This window comes from Phycodurus eques, chromosome 16 (genome assembly GCF_024500275.1).
Source record: "Phycodurus eques isolate BA_2022a chromosome 16, UOR_Pequ_1.1, whole genome shotgun sequence".
Lineage (NCBI taxonomy): Eukaryota > Metazoa > Chordata > Actinopteri > Syngnathiformes > Syngnathidae > Phycodurus > Phycodurus eques.
In genome coordinates this window covers 16,767,096-16,783,251 of record NC_084540.1, presented here as the reverse complement: position 1 = coordinate 16,783,251, position 16,156 = coordinate 16,767,096, and the positions used below count along the sequence as shown (strand labels likewise).

Here is a 16,156-nt window from a genome sequence, read left to right as displayed (position 1 = left end):
ATAAACTATATGAAACCTAGGGTGTAATATCCTTGGTGATATTGCAAACATGAAAAAGAAAAGCCTCGCTCTGTTGGCGGCGCTGCATGTCACGTCACCGCCGATACCTTTAATCTCTCTAATCACACAACATCGGGAACCATTTTTGACAGGCTCAGATGGTGAAATCACCCGCAGCCTGAGGCACCATGTGAGCCCACTGCAATGTGGCTCTCACACTACAAGAAGTACTAGTAGTAGTGCGCACTGCTGCAACAAATTATTGATTTTATCCTGTCGATTACGACATAACATAGCTTTGGACACTGACGAAGTTAGACACTGTTAATTTGAGACACAAAAGCACTAAAATAACCAGTCCTTACAATCACATAAGTCTTAAAAGAAACTAAGCACTGTTAATTTCCGATGTAAAAATAATAAAACATCTGGTTTTAACACTTAACTGTCACGCATCGGTAAAAAGAACCACTGTTCGTTTGAGACAAAACATTTAAAGATGAGTTTGCAAGTAAAAAAAAAAACAAAAAACTGTTAACACTACATGAGTAAAATAATCTGTGAAAGAAAATCCACCCTCTCTAGTCTTATTCTGTGCCTCTAATTTGATTTGCAAGAAACCAATGCGCTTGGGGAAAAACTGGCGAGGTGTCGATCATTTCTCGTGCAACCGTGGGCACACTCCTAGCCTTGCACTGACCTGTTACTTTCGGGCTTCAGGAGCTTTGCTGAAACTATTGCAGAATATCCACCTTCGGAAAATAAAACTAATGCCATCCCTTGTTTGCCAACATTTGGGCATAAGACTAAAAACAGCAGCAGAAGAGAGAAACAGCAATGCTAAAAAGAAAGAATTAGACAGAGACAAGACAAAGCCGCAAAGAGGATTCAGATGCGAGGCGTAATTAGCAACATTCCTGCTCGACAGGTATGATAATCACCTTTTTTTTATGATTTTTAATTGATCGTCCATCCAACAAAATAATAATCATTATAATTCAAACCGCTAACATTTAGTGTTATCCTAACACTCAGTTACAAATAGGTCATGCTACCAACATAGCAGCCGTTTCTTGTTTACAGTGTTAATGGTAGCTTAGTATTGCCAGTACTGCTATTTTGTTGAAGCTGGATATGTGTTCTCTCTGTGACTATTCATCAAGCCAATGCACTTTAGTAATCGCATGCCTTAAGTCAGCAAACCAGTTAACGATGTCCATGAATGTTTGGCTTTGGTGGGAGATTTGAGAGGGCGAGGGATGAGTGAAGTGAGGCTACGTTCAAATCTTGCTATCAGTTACACTAAAAACTTCCCCTTTAGTCTCAATTGACATGCAAGTGTAGAAATAAGTTGAGCGCTGTTCAATTGAGATGTAAAAACAAAAGTCTTCACTTTATATACAAATCAGGTAACAGTAAGGTTGAGTGTCGCAATATTTTTTTAAATGAACTCTTGCAACATATACTGAGCTCTCATGTCGTTTTCGCAATTTTATCAGCCTTTTCCCCCTGAAATTTAGCTGGCTTAAGAGATTCCACTTTACATCGATGATGTACTGTATGTAATGACAGCTGGCGGCCAGTCCTGAGAAACTGCCTCCTAGATATCCTGTCTCCCAGTCTCCCTGCATGAGAAAATCACATTTCCACGGTATTGTTCCGACAGTGAACGCATAACGCCTTGTCGTGAAACCGCTCTTGATTCCAATATGGCTTTCCCAGGGTTGCGAGACTTCGGCTCCATGCAAACTTTTGGGGTGTTGGCCATCGCTCATCTCCCAGGAAACAACGTTGCATTGGTTTCTACTCTAAACTGCGTACACCTGGGCAGAACCGCAGCTCCGGTTTCAGTTCCGACCTCACTTCTCCTTCCATGTACACCCACACGCTGTCCCTAAAGCCTCTGGATCCTGCTCGGACTCCCTGAGCACAGTAAGAGGATGAAAACTCTATAAAGACGGTTAACTAATGCGTTTTCCTGCTCTCCAGCTGCCTGAAGCAGCAGCAAAATCGAATGTTCTCATCAGGCTTGCTGCAATACACCCCAAAACAGGTGTGAATACTTCCTCCAGCCCCCCAGCTTTTTCTCACCAATCCAACCCACACTCAACTCAGCCTCCATGAGGGGGATCCTAATGGAAGGCATGGAATTTGGTGAATTAGAGCATTTTTATCAACGAGGTTATGGTGTGTAAATTCTACATCTTGTCTCAATGGAGGCACAGTAGAGTTTACTATTCGACGACCCGATTAGTTTGCTGCCTAAACTGCCTTCCACAGAAATCAAAACAGGGAGACCAACATTTTCAACAAAAATATGTTAAAGATGCTAAGTAATGCAAAAGTCTTGGAAAGTGAATGGAGTGAGGTTTCCCATTAAGTATTTAATTATAGGTTAATGCGAAATTGTCACAAGACTGCTACCACATGCCGACACGGTTCATAATCTTCAGAAGCATATGTTGTTACAGTTGGCTTGAAAAATTTGAATGTGAAATAGTTTAGCTCAGCGCTTCAGGCTTTGCTGTTACGCATTTTTCTCTCTCGTTTTTCTTCCATTTTATTGGGAAAAAAAACAACTTTATATTTTCCGCAGGGTAACATCCACAAAATTACTATCAAATGTCAACAAGTAATTGAGAATGGTATGTTAATATTCCAAATCAAGTACATTCCTTAGAAGTATGAATTACCCTTATAGATGAATCTATCATACCCAACCCCTGTGTCAAGTTTGGAGACCTTTATACAATTCCAGCATATTGCCCAATTTGCTGGGTCTCTGGAGTGCAATTAAGCAACAAAGTAAATACTTTATCTGCCTATTTCTGAAAATGTGTCTCTGATCGAGCCATTCGCAATTTTGCTGGCTTGTGGTGTAACAGCAGGGCTAATTTACATAATACCCCCCGCCCCCTCCGCCCACACACACACACATTTAATTTTTTTCTCCCATGACATGGCAGCTAGGCTGGGTGAACATCGGCCACTTTCAAGCAACGGCTGGACTACACGATCTGAAACATGATCATCTGAGAGTCCAAAGGTAAGCAGAGTTGCATTTAATATTTTGGGATACACAGATTAACCTTAGTACTGGTGTTAGTTGCTAGTATTTGTGTTAGGGTGTGTGTGTTGCATGTGCCACATGCATGGATCCACACACTAATTGACAAGTTTAATTTGGCGGCTTAGTGATGACGCAAGCCATGCTTTTACGGTCTTTATGGGGTCAATAAGTAGTCGCCCCGATAGCTAGTTGTTATGGTAACGAAAGCAGTAAGTGGCATTGGCCTCGCAGTGGAGGGTGTATGGCGAGTGGCTCATTTGTATGACTCAGGAGCATTCCCTCAAAACAGGCTAATTTCAGCAAATAGCAAAAGATCCTTGCAGTATTTTGATGAAAGCGTCTAAAAGATGTTATTAGGACACCCTGGAACCGTTTTAAATTCGGTTTAAAAAATAAATATATCATAATACATGCGCTTTAAATCATTTCAAAGAGGGTGATGTACATTACGCATCATTGTTACCTGCAGCCGAGTGGATGAGGACGCTCTGGTTGGGTCGCAGGTGACCGAAGTCAAACAGCATCATGTAAGCGGTGATGTAGTTGACCGGCAGGGCGGCGGCCTCCTCAAAGCTCATGCCCTCCGGCATGAGGAAGGTGTGGTTGGCCGGCACTGCCACCACATCCTGCCACAGGCCGAAGCGACTCAGCACCATCACCTTGTCGCCCACCTGGGAAACAACAAGTGCGGGAAATCAGTAATTCTCTATTAAAAAAAAAAAAAACAGTGTCATCAGAGGTATGCTGTGAAAGATGAACCAATTTGGTGGATGGATCGTCTGAATATTTTTATTAGCGACTGAGCACGGCCCCGAATAGCAAACGTGAGTAATTGAGTACCCTCCCACCAATAATGTTTTTGGACATACTTGGCAAATAAAGACGGTTCTGATTCTGATGTTACCTTTATTACCTTTATTAATTTGTTTAAACTCTAAATTTACCAACAACTTTGATCCGAAAACACACCCAAAAATATCAGTTGAATGCATCTTACAACATTACCCTAAAAAAGAACTGGAAAATGCACCTGGAGTGGATATGTACATGCACAGACTCTCCGTAACTGCCATTTACAATCCAGGCTAAACTTAGCTCCTCCCTGACATACAAAGATGTTAGTCCCTCAGTCAAGATGCATCACTTCAGCATAACATGACACCAATTATTATTAGCCAGAGCTTTGGGTTCCAAAGACAAAAACATGAATAGTTGAATTTACGAATAGAGAACCGGGTCTAGGGCTTCGCTGTATATACAGTATTTTTTTGGTGAAATGTTTGTTCGGTGGCACGCCGTGAGAATTTTGTAATGCAAAATATGTGCCTTGGCTCAATAAAGATTGGTAAACAGTGGTCTATATACCTGAGGTTTAACCAGGGCCATGTTTAAGTCACTATTTTCTATTCCTATTTATTTTTGCCAGGAAGGGGGAGATAATTCTTGTGTGGGTTCAGATGCAATCAGCACTATTGGTAGGACGGGTGCCAAACTTTACCGCCGCTGACATTGCAGCGTGTTTTGACTATTAAAAGCACTGCAAAAAAGTTATTTATCGGCACAGCAACGCGTCAGTGTCGAGGTGCCACACTCACTATTGATTAAGCATGAAGCAGTGTCAGCCTTAAGATGGGAATTGAGCCATGGGTCAGGCTAATACCTGTGTGCAATGCGACAAAAAAAAAAAAAAAAGTTTGATGAATTTCTTTGTTTATGCAGCCTTTTTGACAGGGTCTGGATCCTTTCCCTGCGGGTGTTTTTTGGTCACAACAAGGGCAGACATGCAAAAATGCAGCGCATCAGCTGCCTGGCCTTGAAGGCTTTGCTCTGCGCAAAGAATGCAAAACAGACAGCTCTTTTGCAACTCTTGCTGTCTCTTTGAACTATCCATGTTGCTCACTGATGATTACGCAGATGCAAGGTTCATTTATTCATCCAAGTCTTAATGTTCCATAGATCGCTTCAGGCATGTAGAGTGGTTCCTCATTCACGAGCAAATATTTGCATCCTCAATCCATTGGCTTGATGACATGGATCTTTTTCCACTAGGCCAGTTCTGGGGCTTTTTGACCCTTTGGTCTATTCCAAAGGTTCTACAGCAAACTCCAAGCATGCCTTTATTGACCATATGGAACAGTGGTTGTCCTACACGGTCCAACCAAGCCTGGGCTTCGAACACGCGCTGCCACCGTCCTCAAAAACCCAGGCTGCAAGATTACCGGGCAGTGCCCGCTTTAAGGCATTGAGGGAAGGAGGTTCACAAAGTCGCCCAGCAAAGCGTTCCCCTCCGCGACACGTAGAACAAAACGAGGCTTTTCCGAATACTTTTCCCAAAAAGTTGGAAGCATACAATACTTTCTCATGCTTTCTCGTCATCCATCTTTTTGAGGGACAAATAATCTGGTAATATTTTTCAATATTTCTTTTCTTACAACTATAAAAAAAAGAAAAAAAAAAAAGAAACCTGAGGTTGAAGTAGGACTAAGAGTATTGTAACTCTCTTGCCTATATGCCCGCATTCTTGTCATTTGGTCTCACAGTAGTTTTAGATGACCAAATAATCCAATCCAGGATAACATAATTCTATCCTTACAACAGTAAAAATAAGTTAAACCTGTAATTGAAGTAGGATACCAAGTATTGTATATCGCTTACCCATTGCCTGCATTCTCTTCATTGGGTAGGTACCCTTTTACACTGTATATTTGATTTTTGTAACTCATTTTAGGGTATCTAAAGATGAAGATGAAGAATGAATGGTTAATTGATGAAGTCTTTGGGGCATAATAGCGTAAATGTGTCAGTTTGCTGTACACTTCCTCTTTGTGCGCCGCACACTGTCTTCTCATTGAGTTCTTATCAAAGCAGGATCCTCCACTGACTGCACAACAAGTCTAGTCTTTTGCTGTAAATGTCCCCGCAGCGCCACCACCGCGCAGTCCAATCAGGAAGGCCCGCTCGAGGGACACAGGAAACAGAGACAACTGCGGCCTTCTAGCCCTCTTCCTGTTTTTTTCCTCCTTTTATAAAAGACTCTCCCTCCTCCTCCTCCTCCCCACAATCCTCACTTTTTCTCTTCCCTTCTTTCTCTTTCACTTCCCGACACCAGAACAACTTTAGAACGTTTTCCTTCCCCCTTCTCGAGTACGTCCCTCTTCATGTCTTTCGATTTCTTAATCCCTGACTGTCTCGTTCTAATAGACCCCGTCCTCCTTGTCAAGCAGACAGGACAATGGGGGCCCATCTTCTCCCCCTGGCTTCCCTCCACTCATCATCAGGCCTGCCAGATTCTTCCCCATGGCTGAGCATAAGACAAGCGCACTCCTCCTGGGAACGAACCGGCTCCGCTCGCCCCCCTCTTAGGGTCCGGAGGGACCCATGCGTCTTTCTGTCTATCGGCTCCAATTAGAGACAGCTCTCCTCTTTCTTCCTTGGCTTTACAAATGACGCTTTTCCTTTTTCATTCCTTTGTTAGTCATGCTGACTCTGGCGGGGGTGATTGAACGCATCAGGCATGCCGTCTTCACTTGCGAGAACAATGCAAGACAGAGGTGGCAGCGGTGGCGGCGGTGACGGCATTTACGGGAGAGCGACATGACTCACGCAGAAATTTCAGCACTTCTTCTTCTGTGCCCACGTAAAGCATGTGAGGAGCACTCAAGTCCAAGTGAGACAACCTTGTGACACTTGCAAAACAGACACACAAGCACATACCTATACAAGCACATTTCTGCGAAGTCACTTTCGTGGTCAGCAAAGACGCATCCAGTTAGCCGCATTCCCTGACTGACTAATAAAATGGTGATTCAATTTGGGGCGGTTATGCAGGTCAGCGGCTTTGTAGGTTGATGAGCTAAGCAGAAAAACAAGGATTTTTGCCCAAGGCCACATGAAGCCAGGTTTGAAATTTGGTTTGGATTTTTTTCCTTTTCCCACTTCTGTTGACACATTGTTAACTTCTTGTTGGAATCAACCTTCGATTGATTGGTGTATAAACCACAGTAGTATGGTAGCATTAGTAGTAACATGAGCAATAGTGATGGTCATCATTTAAAAAAAGAAATGTTGCAACAGGGGCAGGAGATGAGGGGACGTACAATAATGCAGAAAGTGTATAATGTGTCTTATATGTGTGAAATTAAATGTAATTAATGAAGGTGAGCAGCTATGAACAGAGGGTTGCACAAACTTCTTCAAACCTGGACACCATGCGCTTCCCAGTTGGATGGCATAGGCAAAATGCCTGCTTCAAACCATAATGGACGACTTCCTGTTAAATTTCAGGCCTGGGTGTTTTTGACTTTTTCATGCATCCTGTTGTGATAGACATGTCCAGCCAATCTCATGTGGCGCGGTTGAACTGGTGTCAGGGGCTGATTTTTATTTTTACTTTCCAGGGTGCACTGCTGAGATAATGCATACATTTGTCACCATGATGTGCTTGCTTGAAACAACTACTGACTTTTCCGGCATGATGAGGACCACCACAAAAATTCGATTCATTCGCTGCAAGGCTCATATTAATGTTACTGATGGCGAGGTCCCTCCATGCGGTGGTAGCCAAGGTGTTCTTGTGCTGCATCATAAGATGCAACAATGAGGGGCCACGCCCTGCTTGCACGCAGCAGCAACAGCCGCTACGAGGAACCCCTATGTGCCGCTCTTTTGCACTTGACTGATTTGATTATGTGTATAAAGCGCCATTACACTTCACTTATGTACGGATTATGCAAAATCAAAACGATGAGGAGAGGACATGGAGAAAGCTGAGCAGGGATAAAGTAAATGACAAGCGGGGGGGGGGGGGGAATGGAGGGGTCTATATGCGAAAGAATGAGGATTTAGATAAAACGGGGGGCTGGAGGAAATACCAGAATGACAATGCGAGCCAAGGGTAATTGAGAACATATGGGTTAGATCCGACCAATACTCGCAAAGGGCTCAGCGTGTGGATGGAAAAAAAAAAAAGGAGAATAAAAAGTGCTGATGCGCGCCGTCACAAGAGTTTCGATGTGATTTGTGATTTCTTCCCCCCCCCCCCCACCCGCCCACCCTTCCTGCCTCCTCCCCCTCTTTCCTTGCTTGCTCACTGTCACACTATTCCAAAAAAAGGCTCCTTCTTAGGTCATTCTGGGTGACTCGTCTTCAAAGTCAAACCAACAGGACACTTTTTAGTGTTACTTGGTGAAAAACAATACAAGAAGTAGAAAAACAAATAAGCAGCTAAGAGAAGAGTGCCGCATTCATCACCTTCTGCAAAGTAAAAAGGAATTTGAATTCAACATCTCCTCATACATCAGTACGAGTGGCGCTTTGGTTCTTTTTTTGCTGATGTCAAACACTTTTTCTATTACTTTAGCAGGCGATCAGCGCTGAGCCCACACTGGACTGGACTCGGATACATAACCTCAGCATGAGACTGCGCACCAGTCACTAATTATTAAGCCGCATTTCCATCAAGTGGTATGAGACAGTTGAGTTCAGTTTGGAAGACTAAATTCCGAGCGATACCGGTGTCACAGCGTTGCGACGCAGTGAAGGCGCCAAATCATTCAATAAAAATGAAGAAGGACATAACAGTAAACCTTCACCAAGGTGGCAAAAGTGTAGTTTAGTGGAAAGTATACAGATTTGTTTGTCTGTCTGCTTATATTACTTCCTGGTTCTTGGACGATGACACACAATGGCGGACCATACATTTTTCCATTTGGCATTGAGGAAACTGTCAAATGTAATTACATTCCTCTAACTGAAGTGAAAAATATGTGTGTCATATGTTTTTTGCATTGACTAAGTGCAACTATGTCCTCATAAATACAACTGAAAAGGGACAATAATGACCTAAAAATACAATTGGTGGTGTGTTAAAGTCCATTCTTGACTTGCACACAGGGAAAATTGGCTAGACACTTGTTGTTCCACACAGTGCAATAAGATGGAAGCATATATATATATATATTTCTTTTTTTTTGTATTACATAGCAAGTTATGTCCTGGTTGAGGAAGGATGAGCATACCACCACTTTTGCTATTGGGCAGATGGGCGAGACAATTCTGTCTAAAGGAAAACAGAGAAAACAAATTCCTCAAAGAAAAGTGGAAAAAAAATCTTTCCATGTGATATTTGTTTTTGTTTGTATGCCACTTCTTTGGAGCAAGATGACAGGACCATAACATTTCTAATATTGGGCAGGGTCTTAACGGTTCTGTCAAACACAAAATTATTTGTCCCTCTGTATGTTCCAATGTTCAGAAAAGTTGGACAAGACCCTACCACTGAACTTTGAGGCGGGCCTAGGAACGAACACTGTTTTTGTTTGTTCGTTAGCGATCTACTTCATGTTTCACCAAGAATTACGTAAGTAATAGTTCTGTTGTAACCACACAAAAACAAACAGATTTTTACCAAATTTTATTGGTTTCCTTTTCACTATATACATTTCACCTGGTCATAAAGCTTTGTAGAAATGTACCTTTTTTTGTAATCCTGCAAGCTAACTACCCACTACCTAGCTTAATGTAGCTACAGCACCTAGCATAGCATAGCTACCCATCTTGCCGTAGGCAACATTAAAGGACATCTAGCACTTCTTGTTAGCGGCTAGCGTTGACCACCAGCTGACAGCCGGCCTGCTTGACGGTGTACAGAAGCGTGATGGAAAATTCCAGTAGCGGTCTGACAGGCAGGCAAGGCTCCTTGTAGGCTTGACGATGGAGAAAGCAGGGTGGTAAAAAGGTCCAGATCGCTGGAGGTAGCGGTGCAAGTTCAAAATCTGATCTGCTGGTATCGGCTACCAACTCAGTGTAAGGTACAGTCAGTGACCAACTAAAGACGGTGTCCTTTGTTGTATATGTATTTGAAAATATCTATCTACATATCACTCCAACAAAAACTGAATAAAACGGCTAATCGGAAAGTAGTAATAAGTATTTCTACAAGTTGTGAAGGGGAGACATGCACCACAGCGTCGTTGCACTTCTCATGCATTCTTCAAAATCAAACCTGTATGCCATTTATATTTTAAGGGGGATGTTGTAAGATGAGTATGAAAAGATATTAAAGTGATTTGGGATCATAGCTTGGGGTATATATTTAGGGTTTAAAATATTAATACTGGAAAGGCAATTCCAAATATTGTTAGTGGGTATCCATCACTCGCCAATTTTTGCTTTTTGTGTCTGGGCTTGATCCCCAGCTCCTGCGAATAGTGAAGGACTCACTGTACGAATACTCATAGCAAGTTTGAGTTAAAACACCCAGTTTGGAGAACCGTTTATTACGCGTTTCCCTAAAGCGGCTGTTGCATTCTGTTATGCTTTCACAACAGCATGTTTTCAATTGCATCCTGCCTCAAAGGCTCGCTGTCAGAAAGTCTTTCTAACATGCGGTTAGCGTTGTGAAAGTTCCCATGGGGACCCAAAATCAAAACCACCACAAACCTCAAGAAGAAACGGGAAGAAAAAAAAAAAAAGAGCTGCTCAGACCCGACCAAGCTCCGCTTTTCGCCTTTGGGGGTCAGCAACATTTTCTCCTCCAAGGTTCCAAAACATCTCATAGATTTCTTTCCATTAGCGAGATTGCCTCTTAATTCTATAAGCGAGGGCGTAGGCGATGACAAGCCGTGTTGTTTGCATTTTGACCTTTAAATCCAATCTACTTGACGGACAATGTGGAAAGAGCCTATGGGGTATTTCACACACTCAAAAGGTTTCCGGTCCTACCACGGTGTCCGGCTGACCCGTCACCAATAGTAATCCAATTAGTCGCCAGGATTGCTCCCCCAACTCCCCCCCATCCTTTACGTCAGATGAGCCAACAACGCCCAACCGGACTGTTGACTTAAAATATCAATGAGGGTATTGCCGTTAATATTATGCAAAAAAAAAAAAAAAAAAAAAAAAAAAAAACAACAACAACAAAAGCCCTGATGAAAAAAAAAAAAACCAAATGAGTCATTGACGGCTTATTTGTACCCTGTTTACTTTGTGGTTTAATTGACTAAAACAGATGATGATGATGCCATTGAGTGTGTGACTTATCATGCTTTGTGTCCCTTTAGACAGTGAGTAACACCTGTTTCCGTTGCAGATATATGCCATCTTCCTAAAATAACAGTCTAACAAATGTACTTAAAACGTGGCTAACAACACTGTAAAACACTAACAGACCTATGTTTGCGTTAAAGCTGTTCAGGTTAAACACACACACAATGCTAAACATGTGGCTAAGAGAAGCTATTGAAGCTAACATGCTACGTTTACGGGCCAAGTTTCAGTTCTGGATAACATCAGTCAACAATATAGCTAACAAAAAGTGCTCTTAACATGTTGCTAACAACACTGCTAACAGAGCTACGTTCAGCTTTAAATAGGCCAGCTGCTTGGGTTAAACTAGAGCTAACAAAAGGTTTAAGGTCCAAGTAGACCCAAAGTGGTAATACAGTGATCCCTTGTTTATCATGGGAGTTAGCTTCTGGACCAAAAGGTGAAATCTGCAAAGTGGCGGCCATGTCTTGTAAAGCAGTATGAATCTCCCCAGTCCCACACTTAGTAAATCTTTCCCATGCTTATTAACCTCTATCATACTCAAATATTTTTATTGACGACATCACCATTCTACATTCTACAACACTCCCGCCGCCGGTCCCTTCAGCAACAGTCGGGAAACATTGGCACAGCATATGCCTGATTTTCTACCTTCATGCGTAGGGTCCGTAACAGGCCGCTAATCTTTTAAGATGAGAAAAATATTTATGTTTACAGGCACCTAAAGCACGGTGCCAGCATATGCTACAATTAAAGGCATTGTTAGGTGAATCGGAACTACACTTAAGCACACATACTGCTGACAGAGGCTTATATACATTGAAAAATAGATAATACATCCTAAAATGGTCTGATTGGGTTCTACACCACAGTAAAGCAGAAAATACACTTTTCTTGAAGGCAGGCACACAGTGTTGAGCTCCACTAATAACCTTTCGGTTTTAAATACAAAATGACAGCAGCTCCATGACTAAAAGATTGAACATGTACTGTTACAGTAACGTCATTATGTCCACTACAGTATAGCGTCTTATTAGCATTGTGCGACTGCATGGGTTAACCACGCCCCAGTTGTTCTTCATCAGCCAGCTCTCAGCCTCTCAAAATAATTAGGCCAATGTTCTGTGATGGCTCAACACTACAAATGAGGCTTTTTCCCCCTCATTCAAAGACATATATAAAGAAGGCATTTGCACAACATGGATGCAGGGATTGAACAGGGCCTCGTCTGTCAAATGACAACTTCCATTGAAATAAGCTCGTGTTTTGCCATTATGGTCGAATAGTGGAGTGTTCGTAAATAAAACAAGGGCGAGGTGGGGCTCTTTTCTGCTTCACCTTCTCAGTGCGTCACCGCTCCTGTCCCATCGCTGTCAAGGCAGTCGTTCGAACCACCGCACCCCCGTCTCGAGTGTCTACAAAATAAAACGCCACGTGCATTCTTTTTTTTTTTTTAGCCCTTTCGACGTCAGATGCATATAAAGGTGCCATTTATGCCTTTTACGTGCTGAATCATGTATATTTGGCCACAAATTAATAGCTTGTCGCTCAATTCGCTTGACACGCGGCTATTATTTTGAAGGGAGCATAACCTAACTTCCGGTTATGTCCCTGAAATCCCTTGTTTATTGACGCAGGTCTCTTCCTCCACCCCAACCCCCGCCCCCCCAAAAAAAGAAATACAGCTCAAAAATATAAATTCTACTTAAAATAAACGGGTTTGTTGGCATTTGGAATTCTCCGAACAAGACAACTTTATTGGGCTCGCGTCACGTCTGCTAAAAGTTACGCGAAGGCTAAGTGACAGCATGCAGGGGCAGTGCGTGAATGTCGCGGCGTGGGTGGGACGCCCGTTTTCCCATCTCCATTGTAGGCAAATTGGGGCATTCATTTCGTTAAGCATTCGACCGAATTCTGTTGTAATTCAGAGCATCCAGCTCACCGACGCTTCCATCGGATTGCACCGTGTGGAACAACAAGTGTCTAGTGTCTAGCCAATTCCCCCGCCGTCAAGAACGGACTTTAACACACCACCAATTGTATTTTTTTAAGTCATTAGTTTCCATTTTCAGTTGTATTTATGAGGACAGAGTTGCACATGGTCAATGCATTATTCATGAAAATCATCCAAATGTGCTGCACCTAGCAGCCGGACACGCCCATCTAAAAAAAATCTTCAGCGTGCACTATCAAGCTGTGTAGCATTCCATTCACTTCCACGATCGATTCAAGTATTTGCAAAGGTGGAATCGATGCGTTTGTGCTTACCTTTCTGTCCGTCACCTCCTCCCCGACAGCCTCCACCAACCCGGAGCACTCCATGCCCGGGCTGACCGGCGGGGACGGCAGCCGGTCGTAAAGCCCCTGGCGCGCCATCAGGTCGGCGAAGTTGAGCCCGCACGCCTTGACTCGCACCTGGACCTCGGCCGCCTTCAGGGACGGCTTGCCCTTCTTCACTTGCAGCTTGACTTTGTCGTAGCCGCCGTAGCCGGTGAGCACCAGGGCGCGGTACGTGAACGCCTCTTCCTCCGGGACCTTCTCGGTGGTCGCCGACGCCGGGGGAGCTGCGTCCGCTGCAGCCGCCGACGCGTCGGTAGCTACGGCGGCCGCGGGCTCCGACTCGGTCTTGGGCTCCTCGGTGGGTTTGGAGTCCTGCTTCTGATCCACGGCGTTCTGCTCCTGAACAGGTGCGTCTTCTCCAGACATGTTTGCAAAGAAGCTTTGGAAGGTAAGTCAGTGATTGTTTTCAAAGACGTGCGTGGACGTGGACTGGGTTTGCAAAATCAAACCGAGTTTTTTTCTTGCAGCAACCACTCAAAAACAAAAACGGCAAAGTGTGCTGAGCGGTGGAGAGGAGTGGTGGCCGTCAACGCCGGGCTCAGGCAGTGAGAGTGAGTGGGACGAGACCGGGGTAGACTGGAAAACACGGAGAGTTGATGAAATCCGCAGATGCCCGCGTGTGTGATTGGGTGGATTTGGGGTTGCAATTGGGAGGGGCTTGAACGTTCATCTGTAAACCGTTTTAGTGGGCACACGGCCTGCAGAAAAATGCCACTTTGGGGCACATTCTGTTGAGATGCCGCATTTCTGTCTGAATGCTCGGTTTAGATGGACAGCATTTATTACTCTGCAAAAGTAATGAGTGACAGTCTTGGCCAGACATGGTGGACAAATGGATGCTTCTGACTTTATGGCATAGTTTGGAGAAGCCCCTTTAAGGCCAGCTTGTTGGATATCTCTAGATGTGGTGTGGGGTGTGTTAAGAGTGATTTTTATTCAAATTTTTTCCCCCCCTCCCCTAGCTGTTAAAGTGGGGAACTGCAACTAGATTTTTCTCCATGTTCACTTCGCAGGGTACATAAAGCAATGATGCATTCACACCTTGAACAATTTATAGTCTTCAATGAACTAAATAGACATTTTGGCATGTGGGAGAAAGCCCACGCGAGCACAACGCAAGTATGAGAAAACTACTTAAGTGTGGTGCAAATTAGTCGTACGCCGCTGGAAACTCCTACCACAATAATTACCAAATTGTTAAAAAATCAATACTTCACATTGTACTAAGCATTATTGTCTTTGTTAAGGTGGAATTTTGGATAGTTTAACTAAAGCTTGCAAAACTAGCTGGAAGACCCTGTAAAGAGTATTCAAACATTAGGTTCTAAATCTTTGTAGGTAATTGCTTAAAACATGCAAAGATGGAGAATTGCGCAGCAATTCAGTTGTGGAGATATAGCGTTAAACTGTTTTTTTTTTTTTGGGAGGGGGCCCAGTGACACATTTGGGCCCCGACATGAGTCCCACCTCACTCACAATCTAAGAACTTGAGCGCCTTTGTTCGCATCAGCGGTTTTCCAGCACAGTTACGACGTGCAGTTACCCCAAAAATACATCTATCCTTTGGAAGTTCCACTGGCGTGGCCACTTTAGAGCGCCTCGTTGTCTGTCGTGAGTGCACGGGCTTCACCAAGAGAAAAGCATATGAGCGAAGAGGGCTGAAAAACTAAAACAAAAATCCGAATTGACAGCCAGCGTGTGAACCGGGGTTTCAGGCTGGTGCAGCCACATTAGAGCGCCTCGTTGTTGCGGTTTGGAAAAGACCTGCAATGACCCGGTTGTATGTATTCAAGCCACCGGAGGCAGTGAAGAAAAATATTTTTGCTATGGTGCGTAAAATTTTCATTCATTTAAAGCAGGTGTGTCAAACTCATATTTGTCATGGGCCACATTGTAGTCACGGTTTCCGTCTAAGGGCCGTTGACTGTGGAACCATATAAATGTTTTATTCACCTCATTATTACATACAAATTGATGGATACCTAGTTTTGAAATCAGAAGTCAAGGATAATAGTAGTTTGTTCAACTATTGTTCAAGTTACCATAAACAGAAAATGCTTGCAATGTTTCAACACTACCATTTATTGTTATTATTATATGAGAATTTGAGCAATAATCAAGGAAGTTGACACAGATGATTTGCTTTCGCGAGCCACATGAAATGACTTGGCGGGCCAGATTTGTCCCCCGGGCCTTGAGTTTGACACCTGTCATTTACAGGGACTTTAGAACAGTGGTAAATGGAATGTTCTTATATTGCGCTTTATCTACAGTTATCATGGTGCCCAAAGCGCTTTACAGAGGCTCACGTTCACCTATTCACGCACACATTCATACATCATGCGAGGCGCTGCCAGGCCGACTGTGAGCAATGGGTTCAATTCAAGTTTTCGTGTCCAAAGTACACTTCGACAATGGACAGTAAGAGTTTAATGTTGTTGTGTTGTGACGTTTGCGTTTCCGTTGTGGGTTAATGTGTTGTTTATGATGTAACAGTGGGTGAAATAGCGAATATTAAGGAGAAATCCGGCCGTCTCAAATGCCAGGTGGAAAAGACCGATTACAATAGCTTGAAAAGGGAGTTTCTGGTTATTTCCAGCCTAAATTATCTTGCAAACGTGAAAAAAAGGAAAGGAAATTATATTGAAAACATAACAATAACAAAATTTGTGGGAACTTTAAGTTATTGACACATTTAAT

General features: G+C 43.3%; 1 protein-coding gene and 1 long non-coding RNA gene across 2 annotated transcripts in view; one reads left to right on the top strand and one right to left on the bottom strand.

Annotated features, from left to right (window-relative positions):
• The window catches only part of vat1 (vesicle amine transport 1), a 36,657-nt gene extending 22,648 nt beyond the window's left edge, over positions 1-14,009 (bottom strand). Inside the window, exons 1-2 of the mRNA XM_061699958.1 lie at positions 13,385-14,009; positions 3,534-3,741 (exon numbers count right to left, since the gene is read on the bottom strand). Of these exons, the coding sequence (XP_061555942.1) occupies positions 3,534-3,741; positions 13,385-13,822 (646 nt within the window). The 5' untranslated portion in view covers positions 13,823-14,009. The remainder of the gene's footprint in view (positions 1-3,533; positions 3,742-13,384) is intronic.
• Positions 1,735-6,699, top strand: LOC133414536 (uncharacterized). The gene is made up of 3 exons (XR_009770042.1): positions 1,735-1,932; positions 2,967-3,046; positions 6,546-6,699. It is a non-coding gene; the product is annotated as an uncharacterized LOC133414536 (long non-coding RNA).
• Positions 14,010-16,156: the final 2,147 nt, after the last annotated feature.